The sequence below is a fragment of the Mus musculus genome, chromosome 11, assembly GCF_000001635.26.
Source record: "Mus musculus strain C57BL/6J chromosome 11, GRCm38.p6 C57BL/6J".
Classification (NCBI taxonomy): Eukaryota; Metazoa; Chordata; class Mammalia; order Rodentia; family Muridae; genus Mus; species Mus musculus.
This window is the reverse complement of record NC_000077.6, coordinates 80,304,464-80,322,871: the sequence shown is the minus strand read 5'-3', so window position 1 is coordinate 80,322,871 and position 18,408 is coordinate 80,304,464. Positions and strand designations below refer to the sequence as shown.

At 50.0% G+C, this 18,408-nt stretch overlaps 1 protein-coding gene across 9 annotated transcripts in view; it reads right to left on the bottom strand.

Annotated features, from left to right (window-relative positions):
* Positions 1-18,408, bottom strand: part of Rhbdl3 (rhomboid like 3) — a 55,516-nt gene that overhangs the window by 33,115 nt on the left and 3,993 nt on the right. For 6 of the 9 annotated variants that reach the window (XM_006533326.4, XM_006533327.3, XM_006533328.3 and 3 more), the window contains one exon: positions 3,156-3,314. The exons of the other annotated variants lie outside the window; for them this stretch is intronic. In XM_006533326.4, the coding sequence (XP_006533389.1) occupies positions 3,156-3,314 (159 nt within the window). The remainder of the gene's footprint in view (positions 1-3,155; positions 3,315-18,408) is intronic. 9 annotated transcript variants of the gene reach the window in all.

Here is an 18,408-nt window from a genome sequence, read left to right as displayed (position 1 = left end):
CAGAGCTGAGGAAGGGTAAGCATCCTCAGATATACCAGCTTGGGAAGATACAATAGGTCTGTACCTACGGTTAGAATCTGCCAGAATCAGAACTCAATACCCTGCCACAGAAACTGTGACACCTTAGTGTCTCCCAGGACGTATGACAAGCCTCCGGCCTCACCAAAACCAGGTCCTGCTCCCAGCAGCCCTGGCCTAGCCCCCATGGAACTCTATCTGCTTCACCCAGCAGTTAGCCTAACTTCCCGCTTTTAGAAACGTGTGCTATCCTTGACTTTCTCTCCAGGATCATACTGTGAAGTATTCCCAAGGTGGAGAAGCCCAAATCACCCAGATCTGCTGGCCCACGGGCCCAGCCGCTTCATAGCCACTGGCACATAGTTACTGATGTACTCTTTGGACCATAGGCCCAGCAAGAGATAATCTAACCAGACCTGAAGGCAAGATGTAGGCAAGGCTAGCAAGATGAATGGGACCACCAAGGCATGGGAGTCCACAGCTCCTTCTGGAGGGCACCTGAAAGAATAGAGGCTCAGACTGGACCAGGTGGTAGTGCAGAGTCCTCTCTTCACCCCTGAGTCCTGCTTCTCACTGGTCCCTGTGTAGTTTCAAGTCAGCCTCCTCTGGCTAGCTGTCCTCAGTGAGCCTTTCTAGCCACTCCCACCCCTCTGGATAAGAGTGGTTAGTTTTGTCTGGGTTGGTGCAGGAAGGGCCACGGATATCACGCAGGGAGGTTTCCTGGCAGAAGAACGTTGACAGCCAACAGAAAATGGGGAAAGAGAGGCAAAGAGTGGGCAGAGCAAGGGCCAAGGAAGGCTCCAGGGTGCAGGCTGGGATTGGCTGCTCCAGCTCAGAGTCTGAACAGAAAAATGTGACAATATCACGTCACTTCTCACCATGAGCTCCCACAGAGGGCTCCCCTGGAATGGAGCCAGCCTGGAGAGAATCGCCTTGCCTGGGCCTTGAGATTGGGTAGGCACCTGTCGCCTATGGGCTGCGCTAGGCACAAGCCAGAGCCAGGCTTGTAGTCTGCTTCTATGTTGACGACACCCTTGTGGCCCAGTCTGAGAGCCTTTGACTGAGCTCAGCTTGGGCCGAGTCTATTCAGAAGAGTGGGTTCTCTTCGATCTCCAATGTCTACAGCAGTTCCCTCCAGGCCATTACATCCACAGAAGGCAGCAACTGAAAGCTATTGAAGCTGCCTGCCATTGTCTGGGCAGTCACGTCATAGAGAGCTAAGGTGGGACAGTGACAGCAGGCTGCCCTGATCGAGGCTTTGATGTCCAAGAATACAGGGAACTTCACAGAGTTTTCTTCTCCATGGGCGACACGAAGAGAGCAGACCATCTCATCGATAGAAAAACAAGAATCCAGCCTTGTATTCACCTTGCTAGTTCATAGAGCGTCTACTGATGTCCCGCCCATCCAAGGTGGGGAACGCAGCTTGCCTAAGACACCTGAAGCCCATTGTAACCCTGCCACAGAAGCCTCTGAAAGAACATAGCATCAATCCCCAGGAAGTGGGTGCTTCTCCACCAAAGATAACAGACGATGGGCAGGACTCATGAGCCAAGGCCCCTCCAGAAGTCGCCCACAGATCTAAGCCTCGAGTTATGCTGCATTCCTAGGAAGTCTGGCTTGATCTACCTTTTCTCCTGCCAGAACTTCCCCACTCCCAGCTCCTGGGAAGAACACTAGCTGAGCTCACGAATACATCCCACCAACCCAATCCAGGCCAGTGCACAGAAAGAACTCTGAGGCCTTATCGAGGACCTGACGCAAAAAGAGACTCTGTACAAAAATGTTGGGGACCAAGGATGAAAGGGCTGGGGTAGTGTAGCCACCTCGTTATCCCAATGGGAAGGACTCAAATTGCCAGGAGTTTTCAGGGATGTCAAGACCTTAGTGGTGCGAAGGGGAGTTCCAGGAAATGAGCTGTGTCTGTAAAGACAGACTGAGTCTGTCTTTGCATGGCAGTGATGTTGGAGGTTCAGAGCGTAATGATCCTTGGTTGTCTTCAGCTTCCTAAATTACCATTCCTTGCCCACCTCTGCACCAGACCCGACGTCCTATGAGTAGCAAGTAAAAACCTTTCTGGAATTTCTTTTTAGTTGTTTGTTTTTGTTTTTGTTTTGAGACTGGATCTCACCATAAATTCCCTGGCTGACCTGGAACTCGTGATATGCAGACAAGGCTGGCTTCAAACTCACGGAGATCTTTCTGCCTCTGTCTGTCATGTACCACCACACCCAGCCCTTTTGGAATTTATTAACTTAACTGACCACTAGATCCCATCAATCCAAAGGCTAAGAATGTCACCAGACAACATCTGAGTGTCTTACTGTTGTTTGTTTTTTTGTTTGTCAGTCAGTCTCTGAGGCCTATGGGAAAGACTCCCCCTGTGTGGTGGTTTGAACAGGCATGGCTTCCATAGACCTGGGTTTGAATGCTGGGCTATAGGGAATGACACTATTAGGAGGTGTGTTGTTGGAGTAGGTGTGACCTTGCTGGAGGAAGTGTGTCACTGTGGAGGCAGGCTTTGAGGTCTAAGAAGCTCAAGTCTAGTCTGGCTAGGGTGTCTTAGTCTCCTTCTGCTGTTTCTGAATGAGCACGTAACTCTCAGCTCCTCGCCCACTATGCCTGCCTTTTTCGGCCATGCTTTCTGCCATGACGATGATGGATGAACCTCTGAAACTGTAAGCCAGCCCCAGTGAAATGTTACCCTTTATAGGAGTGGCCTTGGTCATGGTGCCTCTACACAGCGACGAAACCCGAACTAAGGCACCCATCTTTGCTTAACCTGTCTCTCTGATGTTTTCACCGATGTGTTTCTAAAATGCCTTGATTTATAACTTTCTTTATTCTATTACTATAAAAAACTTCATGAAACAGTGTCCTTGCAGATGCATATCTGAGGAGACCTAAGCATATGTTCCCAGGCCAACCAGTCTTACTCTATCTAGCTGGGAGCTGTTTCTTTCAGTGATGGTGGTATCTTCTCACCTGTTGAAGCTGAGGCCATTCAAACACAGTCAGTAAAAAACAAAAACAAGAACAAAAACAAAAAACAAAAAAAAAAACAAAAACAAAAACAACCCATTTGTCTAACACTACTTCCTGTGTCTCTAAGTCCGCCCCCTTCCCAGAATGCTCACCAGGTTGACAAAGTCCTGGTAGCAGATCTGCCCATCTGCATGGCTGTCTGCGAGAGCCAGGAGCACCTCCTTTTTGTGTGGGTCCAGCTTAGAGCTGTGGCTCTCCAGGAGGCTCCGGAACTTTCCTGTGCTGATGTAGCCGGTGCTTCCAGGGTCAAACTGAGGGTGAAGCAGAGAGCTGAGTCAGTGGAGCACCACCCCTCCCAGTGCTCCTGGGGGACCCAGATCCCCCTCACTTGAAAGTCATTTCCCTTTCCCTTTTTTTTTCTTTCTTTTTAATTTAGTTTAGTTTAGTTTAGTTTAATTTTTTTTTTCCTTTGTGCAGCCCTAGTTGTCCTGGACCTCACTCTGTAGACCAGGCTGGCCTTGAACTCACAGAGATCTACCTGTCTCTGCCTGCAGAGTGCCAGGTTGATTTTCTCTTCAGTGGAACTGGCCCTCTACTACCCAGCTACAGCTCCCCCCAGACCCCTCCCTCCACTTACTCTAACTGCAGAAAGGAAAGCAAGAATGGAGTTCAGTAAGTAGAGGAGACAAAAGGCTTCCGGGATAGGGAAAGAAGGAGCTGAGTCTCCCCCACACAGAAGGTACACCAGCTTCCCCATGGCCGGTCCCACCGTCTGACTCACACATGACTGCTGGCAGACTCACCGAAGACAAGCTCTCTCTTGTTCTGGTGTGGTTTTTGTTGTTGTTGTTTGTTTGTTTGTTTGTTTTTTCGGGGGGGGGGGGCTCTGCATTCCCATGAGCACAGTGCTTTTTGTTTTTTTGGGACAGGGTATCTTTGTAGCCCTGGCTGTCCTGGAACTCTATAGACCAGGCTGGCCTTGAACTCACAGAGCTCTGTCTGCCTCTGTCTCCTTAGTGCTGGGATTAAAGGCGTGCGCCACCACCGTCTGCTCCTGCTGCACTTGTTCATTTACACTATTCTAACTTCCTGAAACTCCCCTGCACGCTGGTCAGGGGCCGGGCTTCCCAGGGAACCCATCACAAGCTACATGTGCCTCATCACTGGGCCGCAGTTCCTCCCAGGCCAGGGCCTCCTGTCATGGCATCTGCCTTACATCAATCAAGTTTTGTTGATGAATAAATGGGAGGTTCAATGGACAGACAGGTGCTAATTTTCCACGAGAAGCCTCTTTGGTTCAGTTAGAAAAAGCCTTTATCCCTTTTTGTTCCTTCCCCACAGAGTTCACAGAGCCTGCCCTCTATACCCTGCCAGAGAATGACACTCCATCACACACAGGACTTCAGTGTGTACCTGGAAAAGCTGCAGTGGGTTGCTTGGGTTTTTAAATGCAGTGGGTAGCTTGGGTTTTTAAAGGCAATGGAAGGCAGGGGATACAGCTCAGAGGCAGAGTGCTTGCTAGCACAGAAGAGTGCCTGGGTCTGATACAGGAATGGGAGGCACTGAGTCGCCACGGACCTTGGGAAAGGATAGGGGCAGGGCGGGGTGAAGCTGGAAGTCAAAGCCATGTTGTTCCTTCCCTGGATATAGTTAAGAGAGGTTGCTTTGGGAATGCAGGTTCTGTGTACAATGTGTCTAGACAATCTAAGCCTGATAGCCAGAAGTCATGGTCAGGGACCTTCATCTGTCCCCCAGAACTCTTTAGGAAGGGATAACTCCAAGGAGACCATGTTCCGATCACACCCTCCACCCAGCACCAGGCATCAGGCATGGCATTTATCTGCTTATTACTATCAAGTATGTCAGGAAACTCAAAAGGATCTGCAAGACTAAAAATGTTAGGTAGGGCTGACGAAATGGCTCAGTAGATAAAAGCCCTTTGCTAAGCAAGCCTGACAACTTGAGTTCCATCCCTGAAACTCATGAAGGGGAAGAAGGAATGAGCTGACCCCCAAAACCATCCTCTGATAGCTGCCCCCCCACTAATAACAACAACAACAGTAATAATAGGTTCTTTTTTTGTTGTTTGGGTTTTTTTGTTTTTTGAGACAGGGTTTCTCTGTATAGCCCTGGCTGTCCTGGAACTCACTTTGTAGATCAGGCTGGCCTCGAACTCAGACATCCACCTGCCTCCCAAGTGCTGGGATAAAAGGCGTGCACCACCACGCCCGGCCCATAATAATAGATTCTTTGTTTGTTTGTTTGTTTGTTTGTTTGTTTTGAGACAAGCTCTCTATAGCCCTGGCTGCTCTGGAACTCACTGTGTAGACCAGGTTGGCATTGAAGCTCCCAGAGAGTTGCCTGTCTCTGCTTCCCAAGTACTGGGACTAAAGGAGTGTGACACCACACCTGACAAGCTCAGCAGGTAAAGGCCCTTGCAGGCCTGATGACCTGAGTTCAGCCCCAACATCAACATAGTGGAAGGCGAGAACTGACTCCCACAAGTTATCCTTGACCTTCACAACTCCTGGACTGTGACAGGCAGGCCGACAGACGGACGGACAGACAGACGGACAGACATTAAACTCACACTCTAAATGTAATTTTGAAAAAAAAAAAAAAAGAGTGATATCTCCTAATGTCTGCCTTGGTTTTATGGGGCCAAACATCGTTTTGTGTACTTTAATGGACAAAATTTTTTCTTTCGTAAAGATTTATTTATCTTTTGTTTTATATGGATGGGTTTCTGCCTGCATGTTCATCTATGTACTACGTGTGTGCCTGGTCTCTATGGAGGCCAGAAGAGGGAGTTGGATCCTCTGAAACTTGAGTTACGGGTGATTGTGAGCTGCCATATGGGTGCTGGGAATTGAACCTGGGTCCCTTGGAAGAGCATCAAGTGCTCTTTACCGCTGAGCCATCTCTCCAGCCCCTTTGTACAGAATTTATCTGACTCCTCTTATAACAGACGGAAGAGAACACATTATGATCCCCATGCTACAGAAGGGGGCACAGAGGTGAGAAAACACTAGCCAAGACGGGCTAGCAGAGCAGCCTGTCTGCAAGCAGCAGATTCAGCATCCGGCCAGCTCAGTTCGGCACAGCTGGACACCATAGGCCAGCGTTAAAACCCGAGGACTAAAGAGCTGAGCATGGTGCTGGGCTCGGGAGGGGCAGGGCTCCAGGACCCACTGTTCCCCTAAACAGGCTTCCTGCAGTAGGAAAGAGGCCCAAACAGATCTAGCTGCTCAGACGTGGAAAGCAGAGAGAAGGGGAGGGGAATAGAGAGAAAGATGGTTGATAGTTAAAAATGCCAGCAGTTGACAGAGTTTTGTTATAGGAGACCACTATCCTAAGCTACAGGGACCAACCCTGACTCTACCATACGGGACCCTTTAGCCTGGCACCGACCGGTCCGTGTTACCTCAGGGCTGTGTTATAGGTCCTGGGAACATGACTGTTGGGTCCTGCGGGGGGTCAAAGGTCCCCTTCACATCAGGGAACCTCCTCTCCCTCTCTAGAGGGGGAAGCCTAGTGGTTTGGCATGTGCTGGGAGCACAGACTACGATCTCTTCCCAGGGGCCTTCTCAGGGCTGCCTACAGAGGAAGACGAGGCAGGGGGCTGGAATAGGGCACCAGACAAAGAGCCACCTGCTCTCCTTCTCCCCTTCCCCCTCCAGGGCTCCCTGCTGTTGTCCTAGTGACAAGGGTTGCCCTGTGGCTCCCCAGTCCTCCCCCTCCCCCAAGCATATTACAGGCTCTGTCTACACTGCAGAAAACATGCTGGAATCAGGCCGAGCCTCTATTCTCTGCCAAAACTCTACCTTTCATGCCAGGGCCAGACAGGCCAGACAATGGGGGGTCACCACTACCCTAATAATGAGGCCTTAGGGACTGGAGGATGACTGGAGATGGGGGAGAGACAGGGCCAGGCTGGCTGCTGGGGTTCTAATGCCTCAGACAATGAGAGCAAGGGCAGAGCTGGCAGTGGGCATGGGGCACCCAGTGGGGTGTTGGTTAGAGGAGACAGGAGAGGACAAAAAGAATTGGGGAGGGAGAGGCGTGGAGGGGTTGGGACAGGAAACAACATGCTCAGAAATAAGAAGAAGGTCCCTCCATACACAAGGAAGCTGAGGATTTCTAACTGAGTCTGTGTCTCTCAAGCAAGATGACATGAAGCAAGGCAAAAATCACACTCCTGACTTTATAAAGCTCAGCCTCAATTGGCCCATCTGTTGAGTGGGTTGATGCCAACCTAAGGCAGCAACTAGCCAGGGGCTCTTCTCATCACTTTATTCAAATGGGCTCTGTGTCCTTGGTCTGCCTACCTGCTAAATACCCTCAGGCCTATAAGAAGTAAGGTCACACTGGGAGTGCAGTGCTACTTAGTGGGAGAGGGGCAGAGCAAATCCTTTAAATGCAACTTCCTTGTTAAGGACATGCTAGAGCCCCTGAAGCAGCCCTTCCAAGGTCCTTGCCCTGGAATCACTTTTTGGGGCAGCAGGCTGCTTGCAGGATGACCTGGGGATGGCATGGGTTGGAGACAGCCTGACAGGGCTAGTCTAGAGTGGATTGCCAGTGCTTCAGGAGGGATGATTATATCAGGGAGTGGGGCAGGAGCCTGGCAAGAAGGCAATAGCCAGAGTGGGTCTCGAGCTGCAGGAGATGGCCCAGGGTTGGACAAGGATGCACTGTTGGGAGAAACTCACATTCAACCCAAGCATAGGAGACTGAGCACAGAGGAGACCACACAGCCCACACACAGTCCTCTTGCCTCAGCCTTGAAAAGAGCTTCAAGAGGCTCCAAAGGGACTTTTAATCCCACCAGTGACCTGCTCACAGCTGCTAATCCCCTAGGTGGCTGCTGTTCTTCCCAGCCTGAGGCCACACACACACACACACACACACACACACACACACACACCCATCTCTCTCCTCCTACCCTGTGCTGATTCCTGGGCCACTGGGTCTATGAAAATGACTCACCAAATCTTCCATGTAGTTAGGTAGGAGTCCACCCACAGCTGCTGTGCTAAGGGTAATTCATCAACTACAGTGCCTCAGTTTCTCCATGAAAGAATAGGTAGGAGTTCTGGCTTCTTGTGGGGATAGATGGGGCTACATAGAAACAAGAATAGGGTAGAGAAAACAGCTGATCTGAGTCACAGACCCTTCAAAGAATAAATGGGAAGTGAGGTGGTACTGGTGCCATTTAGCAAGTTAGAAGGTTAGGAACTCATAACTCTGGGTCCAAATAGCTGGACGGGGAGCCAGGTAAAATGGTGCAGGCCTGTAATAGTGGAACTTAGAAGACAGGCAGTTCATGAGTTCAATGTCATTCTCTGCTATATATCAAACTGAAGCCAGCCACTGTTATAGGAGACTACTGCCTCAAAAAGCAAACCAAACCAACCAATCAAACTCTGTCTCTCTCTCTCTCTTTCTCTCTCTGTCTCTCTCTGTCTCTGTCTCTCTCTCTCTCTCTCTCTCTCTCTCTCTCTCTCTCTCTCACACACACACACACACACACTCACACACACACTTTTGAACACAAGCACGCACAAGTCAAAACAAGAACTAAACCCCCAAGTGTCTGGAAAGTGTCTCAGAGGCTGAAGGGCAAAGGCACTGCAGAATGCTTTGAGGCTGAGGCCTCTGAGGCAGTAGGGAGGGGACAATGGAAGCCCCCTCCTTGGGCCACACAGCTCCACTCTGAACCTGTTTAATGTGCTGACCTCCTGTCTCCTTCTCAGTCAAACAACACGATCCACCAAGCTGATGTGTGGGGAGGCCTTTGCTATGTACCAGGTACCAACTTCACAGAACCCTCAGGTCTCCATCCACAATGGTCGCTCTTTGGGCCACACTGCTTCACACCTATTCTCCAAACACGACTCCTCCTCTTTTACTCTACAGTGTCCCAACTTGGCTGGAAAATTCCATGGTCTTCCCCTCCGTCCATTTAGACCTCACAAGCATCTGCAAGGTACTTACTATTATAAAAGCCCCTTCTCAGGGCGGGGGTGGGGTGGGAAACCAGGGCACCAGGGGCCAAGCTACTCAAGTTTGAACAGATGGTAATTTGCTTAGATATATTCCTACCCAGGCAGAACAAAGAGCTTGGGCTCCCTTCAATCACTAGGATAATGTGGCTAAAGAGTTCTAAAAAATTGGCCAGTCCCCCCTAACCATTCATACATACATACATACATATAATACATCTCACATGCTTGCTAAGGATCTACTGTGGCTGAGGCATCACCCCTATTACATGGTTGGGGAAACAAGAAGAGAGTAAAAATACTAAGAGAGACTATCTCACAGTTAAAGAGTGAGCAAATGGTCTAGATAGAAATAATTTCAGGTTCCTCCATGGGGCTCACTGACCCCAGCCTTGCCCTCCCTTGCTTTCCTCCATTGTACAGAATATGAGTCATGATATTGGATCTTCCCAATGTGTGTTTCATGAAACTCTGGACCCAAGGCAGTCTGTGAGAGTTTGGTGGGACTTCCTGGAAGGCTGTGGAAGGCTGTGGTAGACGGAAGTGCAGGTGGAAATCTGGCATTAAACAAACAAACAAACAAACACCACAAAAACACCCTCTTTCCCCCAGTTAGCAAGTCCTCGTGGAAAGCATGAAGCAAATGCCCACAAAAAGGGCTCTCCAGGCCCAGCAGGGGAGAAATCTGATTGGGTTCAGCTTTCCATTTGTCTAACTTGGCCTTATTTGACCAGAGCATTTTTTTTTTTTTGACCATAACACTGTGTAGGACCTTTAGGAACAATCACAACTCCACAGTACAGTCATGTTCCTCTTCATGAAACCCAGGCCCCTTTGTCAGGGCTGAGCACCCAGCCCTCTGCCTCCAGCTCTTAAGCATTGCAGGCGTCTGGTATCAGGCAGCTGATACCAGAAGCAGCAAAACTAGAATTCTGTGGAATCCAGTCCCACAGAAGGTTAACTGGGGATACCAGGTCCCAAGAGAGGCTGAGAAATCAGTGATTGGCCTAATGGGGCCACAGAGCTGAGCTCTCTGGGAACAAACCACGCCAGAGCAAGGGGTTTGCCTGCTCAGCACCCAGGACAGCGGCCTAGCTTTCCCTGTGAGCCGGAAAGCTGCCCCAGGCTTCAGAATGCCCCCTGCGTTCTCAAAGCGCGACAGGAGGTGGGAACACATCTAGTTTCTATCTCTTATGCATTTGTGACTTGCACAGGCTGCATTTCCATACAACCTCCAGTCTGGGTTCCTGCTCCCAGGCCTGGAATTCTCACTCCTGGGAAGACCTTTCCTCTTACATCTATAGAAGCTCATGAACAAAAGGTTCAAGTACACAAAATGATCCCAAAGGCAGCATGTGGAGCTGACAAGCCTAGCTGCCATCCCATTAAGACCGCTCAGGTCCAGAACCTGGAATCTGGGTAAGTTCTCATTTTTATCTGCAACTGTCTCCCGTCTGTCCAAAAGGAAATGACCACATGGCATGTGTGCTGGGACAGGGTAAGGTGCAGGCAGCTGCCCTCTTATGGGTGGGGTAGCCCCATCTGTCAGCTCCTTATTTCATTCCCAAGCCTCTAAACAGAGCAAATTAATGAGACTTTCCTGGAGCTTCTGGCTCAGCCGAGCTGTCCCTACCCAGCATGCCACAGCCCACTGGGGAACTCTGGCCCATTCATGGATATTTACAGCCCCATAAGTTAAAAAGTCCAGGCTGCAGCTGGTGAGGTCAGTAGGCCAGTGATGGGAGAGTGGGGGCTTTCTTTTCCACTTTTTCCTTGCAAATGAGGATGCTAATCTAACCACACACACACACACACACACACACACACACACAGAGAGAGAGAGAGAGAGAGAGAGAGAGAGCCCACCCCTTGTCCTTCCCATGACCTTTCCCCTCTAATTCTTCAAAACACCAACTTTCAGAACACAATTTAAGTGTGACTAGTCCCATTTAACAGATAGAGAAACTGAAGCAAGCCCTCAGATATGTGCCACCTGACCGAGGCTCTCCATGTGAGTCCAGGCATCTTCAGACCTGCCCCAAGATAAGCAAGGAAATAGGTTTCCCCAGACCTCAAGCTTCAGTCACAGAGGATGAGAACTGGTGCTGACAACAAGTTCTGACCCCTTCTTGCCCTCCAGCCTCCCCATCTGGAGCCATGAGGGAGGTCCCAGTGTGCACCCCTCTTTCCGTTGCCACTGCAGGTAGCCAGGGGAGACAGCTCAGGCCTCACCAGGCACCAGTCCTGATGCCAGGCTCCTGAACACCCTTCTGCTCCCTTCATGGGGTCTCAGAGCCAAAGCTCCATAGCTGCGGGTAGCAGGCTGGTCAGGGAGGCAGAACAGGCACCCTGGCCTGAATCCAGGCTGGCTGAGTGGCTGGACAAACAGCATCTCCAGAAAACCATCTGTTCTGCCAGCAGCAGCTGGAAAAGGGAAAAGACTGGCCTGTCCCAGAATGTGGGAAACTGTCTGGTGAGCATTGGTGGATGAGAGCAGCCTCCTTCTACCAGACGCCAGCCCTCTCCACTTGAGCGCCTGCCCCAGAAGACCCCACGGACAGCCCTCCCTCCTCTTGCTTGGCCATGTCCCAGGCTCTGAGGGGGCAATGGCAGCTGTGCCTTGGGAATGAGGAATAGATGTAGTACCTGGACTGACTCATCTGGCTCAGCTTATCAGGACTGCCCAGGAACCAAAGCTCGAGTCATAGCCATAACCCAGAACTGTCCAGGGAGCAGCAGTCAGGGTGTCGGAGGTGAGGTCAGGAATGGATCTGACACCTGTCTGTGTCTCCTCTTTTTAATCCTTGCTCCCTGATACCTTTCTTAGAATCCATCTAGTCCCCAAAACAGAGAAAGCTGAGCAGTCCAGGAGAAGGATGGAAGATGGAGGCAGGGCAGGCACAGGCAGAAGGAATGAAGAAGCCCTGAACAGTCGCTCTACCTCGTGTCCTACTGTGGAAGCCACCCAGAGCCCTGCAGACAAGCAGACCCACTGCAGAGCTCCCAATTTTTTCCCGTATCTCTGGGAAAGCCCGTCTCCTCCATTCTTAGTTTCCTCCTCTATAAAGAGGACATGGAGCCAGGTGTGGTGGCGCACATTTTTAGTCCCAGCACTTGGGAGGCAGAGGCAGGTGGACCTGTGAGTTTGAGGCCAGCCTGGTCTGCAAAGCAAGTCCAGGACAGCCAGGGCTATGAAAAGCCACCACCACCACCACAAAAAAAGAACACCACAGCCTCCCTCATGTATTTACTGAGAAGAGAAGAGATGACAGACATGCACACACCAGACATTGTGTGTGCTCCATCAAAGGAATTTTACCAACATAGACCTCAGCTTGCCTCAGAAAAGTCTGGAGGTGGGGAGGGGCCTGGTACATTCCTGTACTCTGGGCAGTCAGGAGGTTGAAGCAGGATTAAGTTTGAGACCTAGCAGGGGTGATAGAGAAAGATCTTATCTCAAAGGGAGTGGGGATAGGGCATGTAAAGACACACTTTTAAAATAGAATCCCCTAAAGGGGTTTGGGGTTCTGTCTATTTACAGTTCAAGGCACACTGACTCCATTCCTGCAATGTGAGACAGTACCCTGGGCCCGGTGTCACTAAGGCACCAATGGAAGGTCCAGCAAGAAAAGGGAAGAGAGGAGGCTTGGCCCACCCCCTGGTGGCTGGACACCTTGTCCTGGCCCGTCACTTTTCACCCTGAGCAGACAAGCCAGGTGAGCAGAGAGTGCTTGGGCATTGACATGCACCAGACAGCCCTGTCCAAAGACTCTTTCTGGAAAGTTCAGTAAGGAGTGTAGGAAAGCAGCAGCCTGGCTGGACTAGGACTCTGGACACTTAGCTTCAAGTCCCAGACCCATTACATGTCCATGCCCATCTGGGAAGCAGGACTCGCTTCCTTACATGCCAGCAACATACAGTATTTACCTGGCGCTTCTACCATCTATGCTGAGAGCTATGCACACTCACCCTTCCTCCCAACAAAGCTGGGTCAGCTATGGTTTCCATGGAAATTCTATGGCTTGGGGAGGATGCCTGCCCTTCCCACTGCTGCCAGGCTGGTGGGGTGTCCTTTCCCCACCTGTCTCCACCATCATGCAGGGTACCAAGTTAGCAAAGGAGTGTGCTGGTAAGCACACAGGAGCTTGGGGGCCATCACATCACGTGACCTCCTTTCCTCACTTGCAGAATGAGAAGACTGGACCAGACACTTCCATCGACTATCCAGTAACCTATGGCCCTGCTGGGGCAGGAGCTGCACAATGAGAGTGAGCCGTGGTTATGGAGCCCCATGGTCAGGGGCTCCTGGAGAGAATACCTTAGCCCCAAACGATGCACACAGAGCTATAGTTCTGTTTGTGTTTAAGATTTATAACAAATAGACTGGCGGTGGTGGCACACGCCTTTAATCCTAGCACATGGGAGGCAGAGGCAGGCAGATTTCTGAGTTCGAGGCCAGCCTGGTCTACAAAGTGAGTTCCAGGATAGCCAGGGCTACACAGAGAAACCCTGTCTCAAAACAAAACAAAACAAAACATAAACAAACAAACAAACAAAAAGATTTATAACAAATGAGCCATCTATCTAGCCTGTGGAACACTAGGTTGAGCTGTCATTCATTCAAACTTCTAGGGCTGGAGAGATGGCTCAGTAGTTCACTCAGTTGGTAAGAACACTGACTGCTCTTTCAGAGGTACTGAGTTCAATTCCCAGCAACCACATGGTGGCTCATAGCCATCTGTAATGCGGATCCAATGCCCTCTTCTGGTGTGTCTGAAGACAGTGACAGTGTTCTCACATACATGAAACAAACAAACAAACAAATATTTAAGCAAACAAACAAAAACTTCTAAGGGCCTATTAAACACCAGACAGTGTGTGAGCTAGGCGCTCTTGGTTCCTTTGCTCAACTTCTATCATAGTGCATTTTTGTGAATGGTCAGGGATCAAAGAGTTAATAGACTTGTGATCTCCCAGGTCACCTGAGTAGGAGCACCGGTAGGCATGTGGTCCTGGAGGCGACTTGATAAGGGGCTGAGACACAGAGCCCAGGGTGGGACCCAGTTAAACCACAGCTTTGTTGTTCTCTGGGAGCCCTGCTCTGTTAGTTAATCGTGTGTTCCGGGGCCATGGCCAATGTGGCTGTCTCCCGGGAAGGCATTTTTCTCTGTGGCTCACCCATAATCCACTCAGCAGTATCATCTCCTCAGAGCTTCCTTTCAGCCACAGATACACCATGACCACCCCCACACCGCCAGCCAGTTTGCAGGGAAACTACAAATGAGGCAAGGGATTGAGTCAGGGCTAGAGAAGACCCACAGGCTCACAAAACAGCAGAAGAGAAAGCAGAAAGTTCCTCTGGGCTCAGAGTGGTTTTGGGGGACCTAGGAAGTAGTTCACTCAGTAGGTAAAGGCACTTGCTGCCACTCCCGAGAGCTGAGTTCAGTCCATAGGACCCACAGAACAGAAAAGCAATTCCTACACGATGTCCTCTGACCTCCACCAGTATAGCGTGGTATGTGTGTGCCATCCACAGATAAATAAATATATAAATCTATAAGTTTTAAATTCAACTTTTAAAAATAAAGTGGCTTTGGGGGCTGGAGAGATGAGTCAGCGGTTGAAAGTGCTCGCCGTTCTTCTAGAGGACCCAAGTTCAAGTCTCAGTACCCACACGGCATCGTACAAGCATCTCTCTGTAACACCAGTAGAAAATGGAAGAGTGGATTAAGAGGCCTGGAAAGAGACAGAAACTGCCTCAGATCAGAACTCTAGAGGGAATCATGACAGAAAAGATTAAAGGATTTAGCAATAAACAGTACCGTATTTTTGCCATGAATTTGCATCATAACAATACCTAGTTCTTACAGTTATTACTATTACTGACATATTGTTTGTTTGCAACACAAGGGATTGACCTCAAGGTTTCACACAGGTCATGTCACACTTGGCCTCTAACTATACCCCTAGACCTATGCTAACTAGATTACATTTATCCTTTGTGAGAGGGCATGCGCACACAGTGCACACGTGGCGTCAGAGGACAGTGTTGGCAGTCACTTCACTCCTTTTTACAACATGGGTCCTAAGATTTGAACTCAGGACCTTAGTCTTGAACACCAGTGCCTTTTCCAGCTGAGCCATCTCACTGGCCCGATAACTTAAAAACCTATTTAAATATTTAGGAAAAAACATCAAGATCGGCCTCTAAAATAAAAAGACAATTCCCTTACAGGGAAGTCCAAGTAGAAAATGAACCAGGACGTGCGGAACACAAGCTAACAGCCTGCCAGCTTCCTCCCTGTGGTGATTTTTGTGTGAGGCAGGAGTGGCAGAATGAATCTGCTATATCACTGTGAGCACACCAGACAAAAGCCAGGACAGTGGGGACAGAGAAGCTTCCAAAAGACCAGGGTCACCTGATCTCCTCACCACCAATCCCAGAAGACATCTGGTCATTTACTTGAAGGGTAGCCACTAACTGCCAAGGCTAACATGGTGACTTCTCACCCTTGGGGGTCAGTTAGCTTCACACTGGTCAAGGCTTCCCTGTATATTAAAGAACGGCAGGGCATGAAGAGCAGAGCTAATTCCACCTCCAACACCCTGGAGACAGAGGACCACTGGTGTCCCCCTGACCCAGGAATGGGAAAGAAGGCACGCCCTGCCCCGGTGGCTCCAGGTTCCAATGCCTCTGTAACTATCCTAGCAGGCACGAAGCTCTTCTAAAAAGAACTCTGTACCCTTCCCTTTGAATATCTACCGAAACAATCGTTCCTGTGCTGGCTGGTCTGATGTCAACTTGACACAAGCTAGAGTCATCAGAGAGGAGGGAGCCTCAATTGAGAAAATGCCTCCATAAGACTGGGCTGTGGGCAAGCCTATAGGGGACTTTCTTAATTCATGATTGACGGGGGAGGGCCCAGCCCATTGCAGGTGGGGCCACCTATGGGCATGTGGTCCTGGGTTCTATAAGAAAGCAGGCTGAGCAAGCTAGAGAGAGCAAGCCTGCACCCCTCCACGGCCTCTACATCAGCTCCTGCCTCCAGGTTTCCACCTGTCCTGACTTCCTACAATGATGAACAGCGATATGGATGTGCAAGCCAAATAAACCCTTTCCTCCCCAAGTTATGTTGGGTCATGGTGTTTCATCACAGCAATAGTAACTCTAACTAGGTCAGTTTTCCCCAGGAGTCTCACTGGGAGAAGGAAAAGGCTGAAGCCCGGTGCCAGCGAGATAGGGAACTTACTAAATAGTGGTTTGAATGAAAATGACCCTATAGGCTCATAGATTTGAATGCTTGGTCACCAGGGAGTGGCACTATTAGGAGATGTGACCTTACTGGAGGAAGTGTGTAACTGGGGGATGGGCTTTAGGGTTTCAAATGCTCAAGCCAGGCCTAGCGTCTCTCTTCCTCCTGCCTGTGGATCCACATCTGGAACTCTCAGCTACCGCTCCAGCATCAAGTCTGCCAGCATGTGGCACATGCTTCTCACATGACAACTAATGGACAGACCCTCTGAAACTGTGAGCCAGCCCCAGTTAAATGCTTTCCTTCATAAGAGTTGCTGTGGCCATGGTGTCTCTTCACAGCAATAGAACAGTGAGGAAGACAGTTCTCACAGCTAGTCAGAACACTTGTTGGGGAGACTACAGTGGGACAAAGATGGTGCAGAAGCAGGGGCCACACACATCTCAACCACGATGGCTTAGCTGTGAGTAGTTCTTGTGCTGTTAACTCTGAAACCCAAATGCCATGTCTGCACAGAAGATGGACTCTGGGGGGGTCACTAGATCTCTTTACTGCTCTTCCCACGGTGGCCACATTGAATAAATCCCCTTCTCTGCTTTTGTATTGTGTCTGCTTAATTGACCTAAAGAGGATGCATGGTCAAGTCTAGCTTGCTAGGGTTGTCATGGTCCAGGCTCTGACCCTAGCATCTCCACTGACAGCCCTTGGAAGATGAATTCATGGATCACACGGGCTGTGACAGGCGTCACATCTCACTAACTTACTATCTAGTTTAGCCTATCAGGGTTGTCCACCTGATAAGCCTACCTGCCATTTCCAGCCAAGCTTCCTTTCCCATGATTCACCAGCTGTTAAGAGAACTGGCTGCTCTTATAGAGGACCTGGGTCCAACTCCCAGCACCCACACAGCAGCTCAAATTGTCTGTAACTCCAGTTCCAGGGGATCCAATACCCTCTTCTGGACTCTATGGGCACTGCACACAGACATGCATGCAAAGCAACCATGTGTATTAAAATAAAATAAATCTTAAGTAAAGAAACAAATCAGACAGAACTTACTTTAAGAGGAAAAAAAAATGGCCCAGAGTGCGACCTGGTGGCTGCTTTCCTAGAACTCATTTTGCCTGTCGGAGTGATTGATGGGTTTCTCTTTTATTTTTTTATTTATTTCTATTTCTTCAATGCTGAGAACTTAGCCCAGGGCCTTGTGCGCACTTGCTCGGCGAGCGCTCTCCCACTGAGCTGCATTCCCCAGCCTGGGATGATCTCTGTGTGGGCCTCTCCATGGAATGCCCAAGACTCGCCTCCAGTTGGATGTTGCGGCTGGCGGCTGGCACACACCCTCTGCTTGGAGCTGCCCTTCAGCCGCTTGTGCCTCCCACTGGAAGTCCTCCTCCATTCACCCAAATGGCTTGTTTTTAAAGATGTAATCACACACACACACACACACACACACACACACACACGAACACACAGAGAAACCGGCGAAGGAAATGTGAAGGCAGGCACCAAGGAAGGGAAACACAAACACGGCACACGCTGTTCTAGCTTCTTATTCTAAATCTGGCAGGAGGTGCGAAGGGCTGGCAGCCTGGTAACAAGAGTAACGGTGGCAGACCATGGGTCCCTCCTGCTTCGAGGTGTCAGCCCGGCAGCTGGGATTCCTAAGCACCAGACGGAGAGTAGGTGGCCCTCAGGATGGGAGCCAGGCATCAAGGATGACATCCCCTAAGATCCTCACCCAGGCTCTTTCCCCATGAGCCCACATGTTCAGTCCCATGGGGCAAGCGCGTTTGGCCGGGTCCCCACATTAAACTTGTGTGTAACCAAAGCTGCTGTTTTTTTGCCAACCCCCAACTCAACCTTTTCTTCTCCCCTCAAGTTTAGAATCTCATTTGGGAATGTGGTTCCCCTCAGCTAACTGGGTCTATTAATATCTTCCTATTTTCCTATAACTGTATCTCCTTTCCAACCTCATTGTCACCTTCAAAGGGACACTTGTTAAAGGTTTGATCCCTAACTTGGAGCTATTGGGAAGTGGGAGAAATGTGAGTTTGGGTCTGATAAGAAGCCTCTAGGTGACTGTGGATGTCTGGAAGGGGGCCATGGGGTTCCAGTCTCTTCCCTCTCTTTGCCCCATAGTCATGAGG